Source organism: Monodelphis domestica, chromosome 3 (genome assembly GCF_027887165.1).
Source record: "Monodelphis domestica isolate mMonDom1 chromosome 3, mMonDom1.pri, whole genome shotgun sequence".
Classification (NCBI taxonomy): Eukaryota; Metazoa; Chordata; class Mammalia; order Didelphimorphia; family Didelphidae; genus Monodelphis; species Monodelphis domestica.
In genome coordinates this window covers 9,806,520-9,823,673 of record NC_077229.1, presented here as the reverse complement: position 1 = coordinate 9,823,673, position 17,154 = coordinate 9,806,520, and the positions used below count along the sequence as shown (strand labels likewise).

Sequence of the window (17,154 nt, the reverse complement as noted above, 5' to 3'; positions counted from 1 at the left end):
CTGGCAGGAAGGGGGAAGAGAGCCCAGGAGGCCAGCAGAGCCCCAGGAAGGCCCTGCAGTCAGGGATGGTGGGCAGAGGGAGGAGGAGGGCCTTCCCTACAGGGAGATCTGCCCTCTAGCAAAGGGAGCCCCAGGGGAGAGTGCCAGGCCTGCAGTGGGGAGGTCCTGGGTTCCAGTCTGGTCTGAGACCCTTCTTGTGCTCTTGGCGGCTCCCCCTTTTGTCTTTGAACCCCAAGCCTGGCCTGGCCCCCTGGAAGGGCTTCCTGGCTGGAGGGAGGTTGGCTGGGCCCCCCTAGAGCACTAGGAGGGACCCTCATGACCCTCCCCCAGCTCAAGGGGGCCTCCAGCAGGCACTTGAGGACTTCTGGGATGGGAGAGCTGGGGTGGGGGGTGGGGTCCTCCTGCAGCCCCTCTGGCTGCAGGCCTGTTTCTTGTTAGACTGCTCACCTTGGCCTCTTGGCCTGATCCAGGCCCTGTTCCTAGTTCTCCCCCTTCCCCCTCCCCATCTGCAGTGACCCCCCCCCTTCACCTGCCCAATTCTCCTGAGATGCTTCAACCCCCCCCCCCCAGCACCCTTCACATTTCCTTATCCCTTATCCCCCATGGGGCCCTGCTCTTCTCCTGTAGCTCTCTGCTGCCCCCACCTCCGTCAAGCTATATCTAGGCAGTATGGGAGGAGGGGATTGCAGGGGAGGGTCCCAAGGATGGCTGGGGAGGGAAGGAGGGACTGGATGGAGGGGGCTCTCTCCTCCCCAGTCAGGGGTGGGGGGTGGCCCAGAGGGAATCCCAACCCTAGGGAGGAGTCTAGGGAGAGAGGGGGGGCTATTCCAGGGGCCCAGGAATTCCTGACCCAGGTGTCCTGACCCCCAGCTCCTGCTTAGAGATTCCTCTGTACTGCCCTCAGAGCCGGCCCTCTGGCAGGAGCCAAAGCCTTTTCCTGGCCCCCTTCTTTGGCCCCCTGGTGTTATGGTGAAAACCACCTTTATAGATTGTTATAATATTAATTTATGGTCTCCAAGGAATTTACTTATGAAATTCCTAAAATGAAACACTCAAGTCAGAATGGAGTTTATGGTGGTTTAATCACATTGGGAGTAAGAAAGGAGAGGGAGAGAAGGAGAGAGGAGAAAAGGGAAAAAGGTTAACTCAACCTTCTGGCAGAGCCAGAGGGAGTTTAGGTCTGAAGGCCAAGGTAGAGAAGAGAATCAGTCCTTGACTCACATGACCGATCTGAAGGAAAGCTGTCTGCGGGCCTCCTCTCTCCTCCAGTTCCCAGCATGAACTGGCACCTAGCTCTGTCCACCTACCTCACTTCCTGTGCCTCACAAGTGCCAATGGTGGCTCAAGCTTGGCTTAGGACAGCCCAGGTGGGCAGTTAGTTATTTCTGATTTGTCATTGACTAGCACATGCCCCTGTAGTGTGGGTGTGCACAATCCTGGGTGCTAGACCAAGCAAGATGGAGATTTTAAAATTCACAATCCCCCCTGATGATGATTGGGGGACTAGTCTTCCCAATTGATCACTAAACATAAGGGTCCTGTACCCCGAAAAATTCTAATTGCAAGTGTATACAAAAATTTACCCACTAAGAGGAAAACTACAATAGTTGTAGATTAAGGGAAATAGAGGAGAGAGAAAGACAGCAACCCAATGTTTTGCTGGGCGCATTGACAAAAGCCAATTAGGGGGCAGTCCCCTTTGGCATAAGAGTGTACATTCAAAAAATGTTCAATCAACCACACCCCAAGGTTCATTCTGGATCTTCCTGTAGTGAAAGGGTTTAGATACCTTTCTGCAAACAGTTCATTCTCTGGATTCAGTTAGTTAGCAAGCTTCTTCTCTGAAAATCTATCTCGAACAAAATTTAAATCTTGGATTTTATGAAAATACAATGTCCCCTGAAGAAAGTGTTGAACACCGAGTCCAGCTAAGGATGCAAGGTTTAGTTGGGGGGGGGGGTGAGTTAATTCAAAAAGGAAAACAAAATTTTAAAAAAAGGAAAAAAATTAAGGGAAAAAACATAAACCCTTATATATATATTAAAGAAGAATTCAAAATCAGTATCAAAATATCAAAAATCTATGAATACAAAATTTTGAGAAAGCAAGAATAAATTTTTTCACAGGCCCCTGTATTAGCAATTAAGTAATTAAGTAATTTCTAATCCCACAAGTCTGTAAGACAGAATGCAGTAAATTTCACTTACCCATTTGCAGGCAAGGCTACGGGAAGTTGCCATACTATAGGAGAGGGAAAAGGACCAGATTCTTATTTTTACAGGGAAGTGTCATTCCCTCGTCTGATTTTACCTTCATTCTCGGGGATGGAGGGAGCCAGAATGGTAGCCAACCTTTGGTACTTGTCTGTAGGTATTTTCACAAAGAGTGTGGATACAAGGAAGGCCTACATCTTAACATATGTCAAGTGTCGCAACCCCGAGGCTCACACTAGGTTCAAGTCCTTAGTATTGGCTTAGAAGTGCATCAATCCTACCTGGATTGGTTTTTTTTAATTTTTTTTTAGACCTGTGAGCTCTTTTGGTGTTATCCAGGTTATCTCTGTGCTCCTTTTTTTTTTTTATCATATTCCTAGAATCAGACACAAACATTAATCACAGTCCCATAACAATTATCAATAAATGGCAGATTCCCATAGTCTAAAGCTGTTTGGTTACGTATTAATAATATAACAAGTATATATATTTAAACTAATGTTATTGTAGAATAAAAATTAATATTGATTGTATGTACCTTAAGTACATAGAAGTGAGAAAAGGGAAAAATAAATATTTTAATTAAAAAAAAACAAAATAAGGAAAAGAGAAAAAGGGAAAAAATACATTCAGGAATTCAATGTGTTAAAAACAAAATAAAACAGTTCCACTTGTCAATGGGTAGTTACCTCCAATGCATGTATAGGATACAGTCAATCAGTCTCAATAGAAGAAGCTCTCTTTACATGTGAGCAATGAATCCCAAAGTCCTTTTCTCCAACCTTTATAGATGTTGGAGTAGTTAACAATATTTGGAATGGTCCTTCCCAGGAAGGCTGGGTTGCTCCCGTATGCTGGAAGTTCTTTATATATACGTTGTCTCCTGGGTTCAGGTCATGAAGTGAGAAGTCTAGTGGTCCGGCTTGTACTGCAGCTCTGTAGCTCATTCATGTAGCTCACGCAGTTTGTGCTGCAATTCCTGTATATAGGAAGCAATAGTAGTATCTCCCCCTAATAGCGATGTATAAGCCGGGGAGAAAGGCGTAGCCTGTATAGGCGGATGTCCAAAAAGCATCTCAAATGGTGAAATATGTAAGTCTCCTCTAGGCCTGCTTCTAAGATAAAATAGGGCCAGAGGGAGAATTTCAGGTCATTTTAAATGGGTTTCAGTGCATAATTTTCCAATCATAGTTTTAAATTCTTTGTTCATCCTCTCAACTTGGCCTGAACTCTGGGGATGATATGGAACATGAAATTTGGGAGTTTTCCCCAAGCAAGAATATATCTGATTTAGAACAGAATCAGTAAAATGACTCTATCAGAGCAATTATTGGTTTTGTTCTTTTTTTTTCTCTTATCCTCAAATTATTGTAATCTTTAAATTGATTATGCTTTTATGATCCTTTGGGGAAGTCCTTCCCAGAGGATCAAACGGGGAATATGTAAAATTGGAGACTTGAATCCAGGACTTCAATCCCCAGAAGTCCTTGCTCCACTTCCTCAGAATGCTTTGTAATATCACTGAATTCTCACCTGGGCCGAGAGCAAATTATGATATAAAGGGTCTCCGCCATAAGTGGGGTCTCGCTCTTCTCTTCCTGTCTCTGCTGGCAAGCAGACGCATCTCATGATGTGAGTGAAATTGAATTGGGCCTCTTGGCCCACCTGGCATGTGCCTTTCTTGTATTTTTCTTAAATTCTCAACCTTTAATACACCTCTAAAAATATCATACTCCTTGCAGAGAAACTAATCTCTACTTGCCCCAGCTTCCCCCCCAAATTTTAATCTTTACACTGGTCTTTGGCTGGGTCCCCATCAGGGCCCAGGCCTTAGGCTCCCTGGATCCAGTTCCCTTTAGGGATTCCCAGCTTCAGCTGTGCCAGAGGGTCCCAGGCTCCCTCCCCACCTCCTAGGGAGACCCCAGCACCCCTTCATCCTGTTTCCCCAGGCTCAGCCACCCCCAGGAACACTTAAGTCTCTCCAGGATCCTGTCCTCCTTGCCAGGAGCTCTATTGGACCCTGTGCCTTCCCAGCCCCTCCCTGGGCTCCCCTTCCCCAGGATTCTCTGCTCCCCCTTCTGGCAGAGCCCTCAGACCCCTTTTCTGCCAGGGAGGGGATTGGGGGATGGGGGGAGTTGGGCTCTGCCTGGATCCCTCCTGTGTGGGATTCCAAATCCCTGCTGCCTCTTGGTGGTCTGGGAGGATGGGAGAAGGGAGGGGGCAGAAGAGGAGGAACAGCAGGAGGGGCTTATCTGCCCCCTTCAGACCCTCTTCTCTTCCCAAGCTGCTTCCCTTCTGCTGGTAGCAGGCTCTACCCTGAGGCCAGGCCTGCCCCCTGGGTGACTCTTGCAGACCCTCACCCCGGGGAGATCCCTGTGGAGAAACCTCAGGTCTGGGAAGAGAAGGGAAAACCTCTCCCCTCTGGGTCCCTTCTCTCTCCCAGCTCAGGGTACAGAAGCCCAGGGCTGGCCCCAGAAGGGATGGTGCTGAGCAAGATCCCGAGCTCCTGGGTGATGAGGGCAGCTTTCTTCTGAGGTCCCACCAAGAGCAATTGTCCCAGAGAGTGAGTGCAAAGGAAGTGAGGAAGATGGGCTTTTCTACACTAGGGGAATGAGGGGAAGAAGTACCCTGGGAGGGGGCCTGCAGGCCAGCTCCTGCTGCTCAGAAGGGCAGAGAAGTCAGACATTCCCTGGGCCAGGGGTGACCTGTTGGGAAGAGCTTTGGCTGGAGTTCCATCTGGCAGGCCATAAAGTGTGTGTGTTGGAGGAGGGGTTCGGATAACCCTGAGTGTTGGTGATGTTAAAAGGATTTTTTTTTCCTTTTTTAATTTAATGGGGGACCTGGAGGTCCTCTTACCAAAGAGCTATGTAGGGATTAACCAGCTCATAGTGACAGGAAGGAGGAACCATAGAGATAGGAAGTGAGGTAGAAAAGGAGTATAAAAGGGGGCTAGTGTCAGTTGGTCAGTCTGTCTGTTGCTGACAGGGCTGGCAGTTGGGGGAAAGTTTGGTGCTGTGTGTTAGGTTGGTGGTTAGTTGCTGGAATGTAAAGGTAGGTCTGAGCTTACTGAGAGGGCTTTTTGGCTTCTAAGGATATTAGAAAATAAGTATTATTTTATTAGTTTAGGGATAAGAAGTAACGTGGCTGCTTAAGAAAAGAATTGGAGTTTGAAGCAGAGCTGAGAGAGCATGGTAATTTCAGATGTGACAGTTATAGCCAATTTTCTATATCAATTACTCTTTGGCAGTTGGTAGAGACACACTCTCAAAGACTCTCAGGGCTGGAGGAAGGAACATCTCTGCCTCTCTCTGTCTGAGGGAAAGATCTGAAGGAGCTCAGTGTTTTCCTTTCCCAACTTGGGAAACAGTATTGAATATCTATTGCGGTTTTATAGATTGTTTAACTCTGAGAAGACCAAATAAAAACCTGGTTTTTGGTTTGGACTCTTGAGTCTGTTAAGACTCAGAGTCCTAACTTGATTCTTGTTGAGACCCAACCAACTAGCCTTTGCTATTTTATAATTTGAAGGTGAAGTTAAGAATTATGAGGAAAATAGTGTTAGTTTTTATTTAGATAGTATAAATTTGGGTTCGATCAGGGAGGAGTAGTATAGCCTGTGAAACACAGGAGAAGCAGTTCCTTGAGGAACCTGGGGGTTTATTTGAGTAGATTTAGAATCCCTTAGAATTAGAAATCTTTCTTTATCCTTATATATTTCAATAAACATTTTATGTTTATAATAAGAATCTCTTTAGTGTCCTTGTGCCTGGCCCTAAAGGGAAGTTCACATTTGAGCTTCATTTCATCACTGAAGATACTTTTGATTACATCCATTAAAGGTATCCACATACTTTTGAACCTGTATGGGAGTTTTCCCATCTATCTATGTTTATGTAGATTGCCATTTATTATTTTTACAGGCTTTAGCCTTTAGAGAGCTTTTGAGTTTTGGGTTGGGCTGTTAGGTTTTTTCTTTCCTGAACTTTTTGGAAGGTGGCTGGTCTTCATTGACAGACTTAATTGGGGTTGGATTAAACACTTACTGATTTGGTTTTGATTGGACTGGAACTTGGTGGGGTGATTGTTATTAGTAATAGTTAAAGGCAGTTATAGGTAGATATGGACAGTTTTAGGTAGTAAATATAGGTAGTTATAGTTATAGGATAACTAGTATATACATTAGGAAATTTTCTTTCTCTACCGCTTTCTTATATTTCTCTACTATATTCATTTTACTATATTCTTCTACTATCTCTATTTTAATTAAACTAAATTGTTACTTGCTAAAAGCTGCTAGAAGTTTTCTTTCCTCTGGCTTAAAGGAATAATATTAATTTAAAATTCTACCATATTCTCTTTAAAACATAAATGATTAAAGGTGCTCTCTTATTTTGTCAAAACTCCTAATTTAACCCTTACAGAGATAAAGCTGGGAAAAGATGTAGTAACTTCACCAGATGGACTCACTGGGGCTACTTTACTGCTTCTACAGGGAGCTTGGAGTTCCAGGGATGGCCTTTGAGAGGGACAGACTCCTAGCCCAGGTAAGTGCATTCCAGCCTGTAAATCTTGAAATTTCTCAGACTTGTGAATGTTAAAAATTTCCACATTGAGGAATCCTCCATTGGAACAAATTCCCTACTGGGAAACATTCCCCATTTTGATGTGAGAACTTGCCAGGATCAGAAATGGGAGGACCTCTACTCCACCCGTACTTAAGACTGCTTTAGGGGAGAAAAATCCTTGCTAAACAATGAAAGTACTTGGACCCATGCTTATAATAAGGCAAGGAGTTCTTTGAGCCATGCCTGTTTTTTAGAATTGATACAATGAGATGCTAGGTACCTAAAAGGGTCGGGCAAGTTTTCTCTTAATGAGATTAGTTGACTCAGCTGTGTTTTCACTGGTTCAGACTTACTGAGGAGATTAGTCGACACAGCAGCATTTTTTCTGGTTCAGACCTACTGAGGAGATTAGTCGACTTAGCAGGAATTCAGATGGGCAGTCCTTTGGAAAACGTCTACAGTGATTGGTAGATGTAAGGACTTAGGGGAGGTGACATAGGAGAAAAACCCCTATATAAGAAAAAGCAGAATCTTTTGAAGAGAAAGAATCCTTTTGGAAGATCTCTGATGAGGATTGCTTGGGAAGAATCTCTTGAGAGAGGCTCTGGAGAAGGGAAGCTCTTGGAGGACAATCTCTAAGGAGGTCTCACTAGAGCTCCTCTGAGGGGACTCTGTCCCTCTGGAGGCTCTGGAGAGAGGCCCTTTGGAACAGTCTCTGGCTGGAAGGCTCTTTAAGGAGGACTCTGGCTGGAACTGTCTCTGGTGAAGTCAGCTGAGATGGAGCTGGCCTGGTGTCACTAGAATCCTTGCTTAGACAGACCTTGTGGTGAGTGATAAAAGACTGACTGACTGATCTCTCTCTCTTAAGACTCAGGTCTAGGCCATGTTGGCTTAAGGCCCTTCATACTTATTTCCTTTTTCTCTCTTTCTCTTTTTTCTTTAATTCCACATTTGTATTAATTAAAATCTCTATAAAACCCAGTTGACTTGGGTATTTGAATAATTGGGAATATTTCCCTGGAGACCACCTTATATTTGATTTAAAAACCAAGACACTGTAGTGAAACATATTTTCTGCAGTCAAATTTACTCACCCTCTCTTATATCTATCACAATTTATATCTTCCACCATTTTAACTCACTACAGTTTACAACATCACTCTTTTAACTGTTACAGTTTAAGACCTTCAACCATTTTAAATCTAACAAGCCCCAGATGGCAGCCTCATCGACCAGGAAGGCCCTTCCCTGGCTCTGACACAAGATGGGCTGGAAAGCTGCTTCCTCCTCCCTGCTGGGCCGTTTCTGTCCCCACATCCTAGGCAGGAGAAACAGCCCTTCCTGGCTCTCTTCTCAGCTTTAGCAGTGATTCCTTGGCCCTTGGGTAGCTCAGACCACCAAGAACTCCCCCAGGCATTGCCTCCCATGTCAAATTAATACCTGGGCACAAGTGAGTGCCAAGGAAGACCACTGACTCCTTCTTCCCTGTCTCAAGATAGTGTCTTTGCTCTCTGCTTGTCTGGCACAATTCTTCCCAGTGTTAGTTTTATGGTTTGACTGAATATTTAATTGATTGCCAGGGATTTAATTTTTAAATCCCAAAATTGAATTTCTAAAGTAAAATGGAATTTATGGTAGTTTATTTTTACAGTAGAGGGAAGATATTAAGGAAGAGGAAGAGTGAAAAGGGGAGAGAGAGAGCTCTCCAGCTTCCTCTGAGCCAGGTGGAAATTCTAAGGCCCCAGCCAGAGGAAAGGAGTCTCAAGACAATGAGTCTTAGGAAGTCAGCCTTTACACTCACCATGTTGTCAGTTCAATCAGCAGATTCTTTATCAGCCTCAACTCCAACAGGCTTCACTCCAAGTGTGTCTCTTTCAAACTCCAAGTTTCTCTTCTTCTCCAAGTATCTATGTTCACTCCTAGTGTCTTCTTTCAAGTCTCTCTTCACTACAAGTCCGAGTGTCTATCCTCTGTGAGTCTCTGTTTCCACTTTTAAAGACCTTTATCTCTTGTGTCATTTCCCCTAAATTTTACATCTACCAATCACAGCTGATGCTCCACTGCAGGACTGCCCACTTTTTCACATGTGGGTCACAGACTTCTCACTCAGTTTATGAAATGGGTGGTCACCTTTTTGTGGTTAAAACCCCAAATGGGTAGATCTCCATACTCAAGTTTAAGTACTGTGTTTACATTTTGGGGACTAAAATCTAAAAATAGACAGAGGATTACAATTTAATCTTCACAATCAAGGAAGAGCTAAGTACCTTCATTGTTATAATCAGAGGAGAGCCAAATCCAGTCTTCACACCAGGATCCCCTCTGTCTTCACCTTCACCTCTAGCCCTTCCTGGTTTCCTCCTTCTTCCCTTTCTCCTTGCCTGTAATTTTTTTTTAAACCCTTACCTTCCGTCTTGGAGTCAATACTGTGTATTGGCTCCAAGGCAGAAGAGTGGTAAGGGTAGGCAATGGGGGTCAAGTGACTTGCCCAGGGTCACACAGCTAGGAAGTGGCTGAGGCCGGATTTGAACCTAGGACCTCCCATCTCTAGGCCTGGCTCTCAATCCACTGAGCTACCCAGCTGCCCCCACCTGTAATTTTTAAAAGAAGCCTCTCTCTGATATTCTGCTGCTGCTACTGCTGTGTTTAGCTTTTCATCTTCCTGCATTTCTGCTGCTCAGGGTATTCAAGAAGGAAATGATCGCTTCTCTTCAGGGTCTCTTCCTAAAAGTACTGCTGATTCCTTTTCATTAGTGAACATCTACTGCTCTGTCCAACATGGTTAAGCTCACTTGTGCAGGTGCTGGGAGTGAAATTTAACCAAAGGGTAAACTGAGACAGTTCTCTAAGGAAGAGAAGCAGAGGAATGCTGCCTGTTGTAATATAGGGTTGTTAGAGGATGGGTTTAGAGGTTTTATTAGGACCAGTAACTGTTTTGGGAAGGCCACCGAAGCCCAGTGCAGACAGAGCTAGACACTGAGATGACGCCCACAGACCACTAAGATGTGTAATAAAAGTTGGTTTAATTAACAAGGGACAGGTTATGAGGGATTTGGAGAAAACTTAATCTAATGTTAACCACTTACACCTTCCCCCAGATCTAAAAAGAGATCTAAAATCTCTTTACAGAGATTTCTTCCGAGTTATTTCCCTACTCTACTCCTCTCCTCACTATCTAAACCAAATTCCTGTACTTGGCTAAAGTAACACTAACCCCTCCCTCCTCTTTGATGGGTTTAAGGAAAGGTCTGTGTAAGCCAGACAGGGCTCAAGATTGTCCAAGATCAAAAAGGATTCTAGGCTGGGTCTCACACACAGATGGCAGATGTCTCAGGATCAACACCGGAATTCATCCACAGGCAGCAGCAAAACAGGAAACCAGAGCAGCAGGTAGGATGGGAAGATAAGGTAGAAAAGCAGTCACAGGGAACTAGCAAGTTTCCTCGGGTCAAAACCCAGAGAGAAAAGCACATCTCCAGCCAGTTGTCTCTTAGTAACAGCACAGCTCCCAACAGATTTCTGGAATCTTGTATTCTGCTGCTCATGCTTCTGCCCTTGGCAGATTTACACACCATAACTTTTCCTATAACACTGTCAATAAAGGGGTCCGGGGCTTGCCTCTGTTAATGCTCCAAATCCTAAGGAGAAGGGTAGATCTCGTTGATAGGTTTGGGGGAGCACAGAACAAAGAACAGACAGGCTAAGTGATGTCTGTCATAGGATGGAGGGTCACCAGTGGTTATAGAGCTGGGATACTCAGGGACACTGAGTGACTGGAGTAATCAATAATAAGGGCCAGCAGTGCCCCAGCCCTCCTTCTCAGACTAAGAAGAGCTTCTTGTGTGAGTCCAGGGCAAGGTCAGGACCCCGACCTTGGGCAGCAACCCAGACATCTCTTAGATGGTTCAGGAGTATAGAAAGACTAGAGTTGACTCCCTGGGTCTCCTCTGAGTCTTCCAAGGCCAGCAAATGCCTTGAAATGAGGCTAGAACAGTGATGAAGTGCCCAAGAGCTGGATTCAGCACTTCCCCTGTTAACGGCTGGCTGAATGTAGAGCTGAGTCTGAAGGCAGAGAACCAGGACTCAGGCGGTTACCAGACAAAAGCAGTTACTGGTAAATAAGATCTATAAGTAAATGATCTGAGGTCAACTCAGTCTTTTCTGAGGATAGGTCACCCTGGGCTGCATCATGAGTCTTCGATTTCTCCAGAATATTCTTTCCTTTCTCCTGCCTTCCCTAGTGTTATAAAACATTGATCTGGGCGCTCATTACCAGATTGATGAGCATTTAGTAGGAGGGAGAGCGAGAGACAGACAGAGAGGGAGGGAAAGAAGGAGGGAGAGAGAGAGAGAGAGAGAGAGAGAGAGAGAGAGAGAGAGAGAGAGAGAGAGAGAGAGAGAGAGAGAGAGAGAGAGAGAGAGAATCACGGAAACTGAGAGAATCCTTCAGCCCAGAGAGCTAACGTTTTTTGGGGGTGAGTACCAAAGCCCCCTCTCCTTCCTTGGGCTACCTTTTACCTTCCCCAGCTCCTCCCTCCGTGGCTCGGGCTCTGGCATGTTGGTGACTCTCACACTGATGCTGGCTGCCCTGGGACACAGCAACAGGGCCACAGACATGTGACTGACACCTACATCCCAGCGAGGGGCCCTGGGATCCAGGCTACCTTGGAGGTCCCCTAGGGATTTCCCTTCACACACTAGAAACTCCTTGGCTTCCTTCCCGAGCATCCTAGAACTGCTCTTCGCAAGCCTCCATTGGGCTCTTAAAGACTCAGCTTCTAATGCTGGCTCTGACACTGACAAAGGGCGGGACCTTTGAACCCCTCCCTTCTCTGTGTTTTTAAAATAGAGAAATAACAAAGTAAGTTTGCAAAAGACCTCAGAGGTTGCAAATCAAGTGACTCACAGACAGAACTTGAGGAAGGGTTTCCAAAAGGAATGTCAGGAAAAAATAAAAAGAGGACTTGAAGCCTGAAGCTAGGAGCTGGGTTCCTGTTTCCTTTGGAACGTGGAGGAATCCACTTCCTATAAGGAGATAACTGACTCCTTCTGTGAGAAGCTTGTGACCAGCTTTCCAGTCCCCAGATAGAGATTTTATCTAGATTTCCATCTGCTGCTACCTCCTTTGTTCTTGATTTGCAGTTTGAAATATATTCATATTCCTGTGAGAAAAGCCAACTTGAAGAAATTCTGTACCTGCCAGTAATCAAGGAACCCTGCAGCCTCTTGGCTGTGGGCCCTGGGTAGCTATACCATTTGGTCACCACCTTATCCAGCACCTGAACTATATTATCTTACCAAAACCTGTTTTGGGGAGTGGCTATTGTCAGGAAAGCTAGATGTAGGGATTTTTTTGGAGAGTCAGCATAGGTTATCATTTATCCTCAGGAAAAAGAAGCCAGATTTGTGAGAATCTGTTAACTTGGATGGAGAACTAGAATATTAGATCTGGGGTATTCCCTTGGCCCTCCTTCCCTTTCCCTTTCCTTGTTTAAATCTTCCAAATTACATCCTTTTTTGTTCTATAATAAATCAGTCAGATTGCATTATTCAGAGATTCAGGTCTGAGGACAGCCATTTTGGCCTGTCAGCCTGACCTGGACAGAGACCTTTGAATTTTCAATTTATCATCTTTAAAAGTGAGACAACTCATTTTTCAGTGTCAGTTTCCTCCTGTAACTGACCCGAGGTGGGCTCTTCATTGTGATGTGGCTTTCAGTCCTCTTTGCTCTGCCTTGGGCTGCTCTAGGAGGTGGTGACGTTCAAGGATGTGGCTGTGGAGTTCACTCGGGAGGAGTGGCACCTCTTGTCTTCTCCCCAGAAGGAGCTGTTCAAGGAGGTGATGCTGGAGAATGCCTGGAACCTGCTCTTTGTGGGTAAGGAGCCTCTTCCTACTGCCCGAGTCTGCCTTCCAAGGGAATGTCACCCTCAACAACAGGCAGGGTTGGGAGCGGTTTTCAGTCACGAGGAAGGGATGAGGGCTGGTATGCTGAGTCCCAGAGCCAGGGCTCATGCTGCCTGGTTCTCCTGTAAAAGGCCTTTGCATTGTATAATGGGACCTTGTGGGCTCCCTTTGGTGCTCCTGAAGTCTGAGATCAAATGGCTGTTGGAGAACATGGAAATAATCTCAGAGCTGATTCTGTCTCGCCTCCCCCTGGCCCCTAGTTTTGTCTCCCAAACCCATCTGGGAAAATGTTCAGGAGGGTTTTCTCACCCTCTTCCCCTCTAGCGTGGATCTACTATTGGAGCTCTTTTTCTCTTTAACCAGCATAAACTCATAGTTCACAAATCCTCAGTGTCCCCAGGAGAGATGTTTTGTCTTTAGTCCTCCTTCCTATTTCCCTAATTCTTCAGCAGAGCCAGTAAGGAAGGGAGGGAAGAGATGGAAGTGTTTATAATGACCTGTTCTTGGCTTCGGGCTCTGCCTAGGGTTTTCTCTGTAATATTACTTCTTTCTCACTTTCATCTTCCTAATTCAGTGACACAATTATCCCCATTTTACAGGTGAGGAAATAGATTCAATTAAGTGCCCTCCCCTTCTAGCTGCCTCCCATTTCCTGATAATGGAGAACTATGGACAGAGTCCAGCCTTCTCTCAAGAAAATGCCCTAGAACCTAAAGTTCTGGTTCTAGATCAGTTCCCCGACCTTTACCCCCCTCTCCCCACCCTATATGCTGGGGAGACTCTCCTCCAGGAGTCCCCCTAAACCACCTGCAGACCCTGCTTGCCCTCCTCTGTGATTGTCAAGATAAAAGGACTGGCTGAGAGACAGCCTTGGGCTCAGTGACGATTCTAGAATTCCCAAGGTGAAGATACAGAGACTCCCCAAGAGAAGAGTCCTTGAGGCTCAGAGAGGTGTCAGTGAGAGAGGAGCAGACAGGGTGGTGGGACAAAAGCTGGTCCCTCGAGGTTGCTGTGTCTGGGCCTTCAGATGGACTGAGAACACCAACCCTCGGACCCAGTTTGGGAGTTTAGCACTTTCTGCCAGAATGGATCAAAACAGGATAGGGATGAGGGCTGTTACTCTTTCGAGGTTCTACAGAAGGGGAACAGACACATCCTACCTGGGCTTTATACATTACAGATACTGAGGGGTGAAGGCAGACTCCTGTGGAAACACCATGGAGAGAGTCTTCGAGTAGAGTCACTGGTCTCCCCAATCTTTCCCTACTCAGAACTCAGTAACAAGCTTCTCTCCATCCTCTTCCCTGACTATTCCACATGCCAAGGGCTTCCCCCAAAAGACTTGGTCTCTTCTTTGGAGCAGAAGGAAGCCCTGTGGATGCTGGAGCAAGAAGGCCTGAGGAGCTGCTGCCCACATGAGGGAGGACAAAAAGTGGTGTGAGAGCCAGGGTGACCAGAGACTTCTGTGTGCTCTGGTGAAGCCAGGGCTAGATTTGGGGCCAGGAAGACCAGACTTGGAATTTTTTTTTCAAAGGTTTTAGCAGGGGCTTCTAGGGCAAGTCACTGAACCCCTGAGTCTCTGTTTCCCCATTTGCAAGATGAGGCTGTTGGACTGCATTTCCTATCTGCTCCCTTCATGGGATCAGTTTGTGACCCTCTAAGAAGTCAGTGTTTGGGACTAAAGGGCCTGAAAGTTTCCGTCAGGTTCCAGAAGACCTGTGCTTATCCCCTCCGAGCTCTTTAGTATCCAGAAACATATAAATGCTTGCTCTGTGCCGAGTCCTGGTCCAAGTTATGGGGGACATAAAGGGCTGCAGTGGACATCTCCTGCCCTCCAGGAGCTCACCCTCTGCTGGAGCAGACAGCAGCATGCCAACAGTTCTGTAGTAGCCCTCTAGATCCCAGCTCCAGGGCAACCAAACTACAGAGGGAAGGCTCCATAGAGAAGGAGCCCTAGAGGGGTGTAATGGGGGGAGGTGGCCTGGGGTTTTAGGAGAGGCAAACTGAGGATTCTGGGGGAAAGTATAGCAGAGAAAACAAGGAAAAGGCACTGGCTTAACTCACTGCAAATGGCCATCTTTAGAAGTTTAGCCCTGAACCTGAGGACAGTTGTTGGACAGTATCTCATGGGGAGGAAGAGATCAAGTGAAAGTGTTTGGAGCATTGGGGAGAAGTGGTTTATTGGTTCTCAGAGGAAGAGAGTATTAGATCCTTAGTGTGGGAAAGGCTGAAGATGAAAGAACAATGGGAGCACTGTAGGGAGGAATACATAGGTTTAGATAAGGGATGGGAAGGGTTTCTTTGCCTATGGAAAGAGATTTTCTTTAACTAGGAGAAGAATAGCTTTTCCTCTGATGCTGAGATGAGAGAGGAAAAGGAGGCAGCTGAGCTGGGTTAGATGTGGAGATAAGAGAGCTCTTTGCAGAACAAAGAGATCCAATATTTGTTCAGTGAAATATGAGGCCAAGTTCTCAGCTCAAAAGGTGAGGCAAGTTGTGGGAGGAAGCCATGAGGAAGAGCTAGAGACCAGGGAAATATTTGGAACGTTGCTGTGGTGATTGGGAAAGGGAATCTTTGAGGGAGATGTCATTGGATTGCCTTGCCATGGTGAGGACCCAGCTGAGGTCAAGGAGCCTCGATGTAGAGTGGAGCCAGGTAGCTGGTTTCCTGATTTTCCTTCTCTCCATTGACTTGCAGCCCATGCGCAGGAGTGAAGACTACTGCCTTCCTTGGAAGCAATTCAAGGCTAAGCTTTCCCTAAATCATCAGCTCCAGTACCTTTCCTGGTCTCTGGGGCTCAGTTTTTTCCCTGTTCTTGGACAATCAGGTGACCACAGCACCTCACTTTAGGGAGGTGAGAGCCTAGAGAGAAGTCTCTGGGATCTTCAGGATTGGGTTTTCTCTAGTTCCAAGAGAATTACTGTTGGTTGCTGAGAAATAAGGGCAAAAGAGAGGCAGAAACAAGGCTGAAGCCAGAGCATGCATTTTTCTCTAGGAGAGAGACCGGAATGCAAGAATCCCAGTAAAGGTTGGGCCTCACATAAACCCTGGGCCCAATTAGTAAACATGTATTAAATAATATATATGTTCTAGAAACTGTGCTAAGTCCTGAGCATAGAAAGGAAGGGAAACACCAGTCTGGGCTGTCCTGGAGCTCATAATCTCGGACTCAGACATGGAAGTGGTTTAGAAAGTAGCAACAGATCTTGAATCTTACTCTGAGATAATCCAGGGAGAAAGGAGTGTTGGGGAATGGAAATGCATTTAATTCAACAGGGAAATCAGGAACTAGAGGAGTGAAGAGAATGATAGTTTAAGGAGAAAAGCAATCCAAGGAGGAACTAATCCAAATTCTAATGATGAAAATAAACATCATTTGCATATGGCCCCTAATGTGTTTCATATACTTTATAAATATTATCTCATTAGATCCTCATAGGAACTCTAGGAGTCACTTGATATTATTATGCCCATGTTCTAGTTGAGGAACATGAGACCATCAGAGCTCCTGTGACTTGCCCAGGTTTAAAAGTCCTAGCAACTTTCTGAGGTACAATGAGAATGCATCACCACCTGTAATGGGATTTTTAAGATCATGAAAATGCTGGTATCTATATAAGGTGGGAAATAGGAAGCTAATTATACGACCTTTCTTCCCCCATTTCCTTACAAAAGGATCATGGACTCAACTTACTGTATGAGACATTTTTAAACATGAAAAACTACATATTAATTTTTTTTATTGTATTTAGTAGGTGGGTTTTATTTTTTTTGAAAAGAGTCATTAAAGAAAAGTAATGGCTGCTCTCAAGGAGTAGGGAACAGAACAAAATCTTATGCCTTGGATAAATGCAAAAAGAATGCTGAATTTCTTCATCTGATCTCAGATACTGGAACAAAAAAAGTCAAAAGCAATCACAAAGGGAATTACATAATGTTTACAGAGAACTTACATGATGAAATAAGATTATTTAGTCTGCATGCACTCAGAGGTGTCATATCAAGGAAGACAAGATTGAACGTTAAGACAAAAGGAAAGCAAAAAGATTGAATTGTTTAGTACTGTATACAGAGCATGCCCAGCCTCAATATTAGTTTTCAGTTGCCAGGATTTCAGATCTAGTCACTTATCCAGCTTTTCTGAGGTCATGATCTGAGTTAGGAATATAATAAAGCCAGCCTGTTCAAAATCCCAGATTTGTTATGAAGAGCCAATGAGATGACGTGGGAGGCTCTTCGTTATTTAATTTGTTCTTTAGTTTTGATGTAATGGCATTTTTAAAGGATGGATTGTGCCCATTTCAGTTGAAAGACATTTCTTCTTACTTGAGGAAATAGGATATAAAGCAGTTTATGTTCTGACAGTTGAGGAAAGGAGATAGTTATATATGTGTGTAGATATAGATATACACATTCACACATACACACACACACACACACACACACACACACACATATATATATATATATT

General features: G+C 45.1%; 1 protein-coding gene across 5 annotated transcripts in view; it reads left to right on the top strand.

The window, feature by feature from the left end:
- LOC100618223 (zinc finger protein OZF-like) overlaps window positions 1-17,154 on the top strand; it is a 28,733-nt gene that overhangs the window by 1,183 nt on the left and 10,396 nt on the right. For 3 of the 5 annotated variants that reach the window (XM_016433040.2, XM_056820512.1, XM_016433038.2), the window contains exons 2-3: window positions 6,635-6,757; window positions 12,528-12,654. In XM_016433040.2, the coding sequence (XP_016288526.2) occupies window positions 6,671-6,757; window positions 12,528-12,654 (214 nt within the window). In that variant the 5' untranslated portion in view covers window positions 6,635-6,670. Of the gene's footprint in view, window positions 1-6,634; window positions 6,758-12,527; window positions 12,655-15,380; window positions 17,136-17,154 lie in introns of those variants that run through there. The other 2 variants (XM_007490696.3, XM_016433039.2) reach the window with 2 other exon arrangements.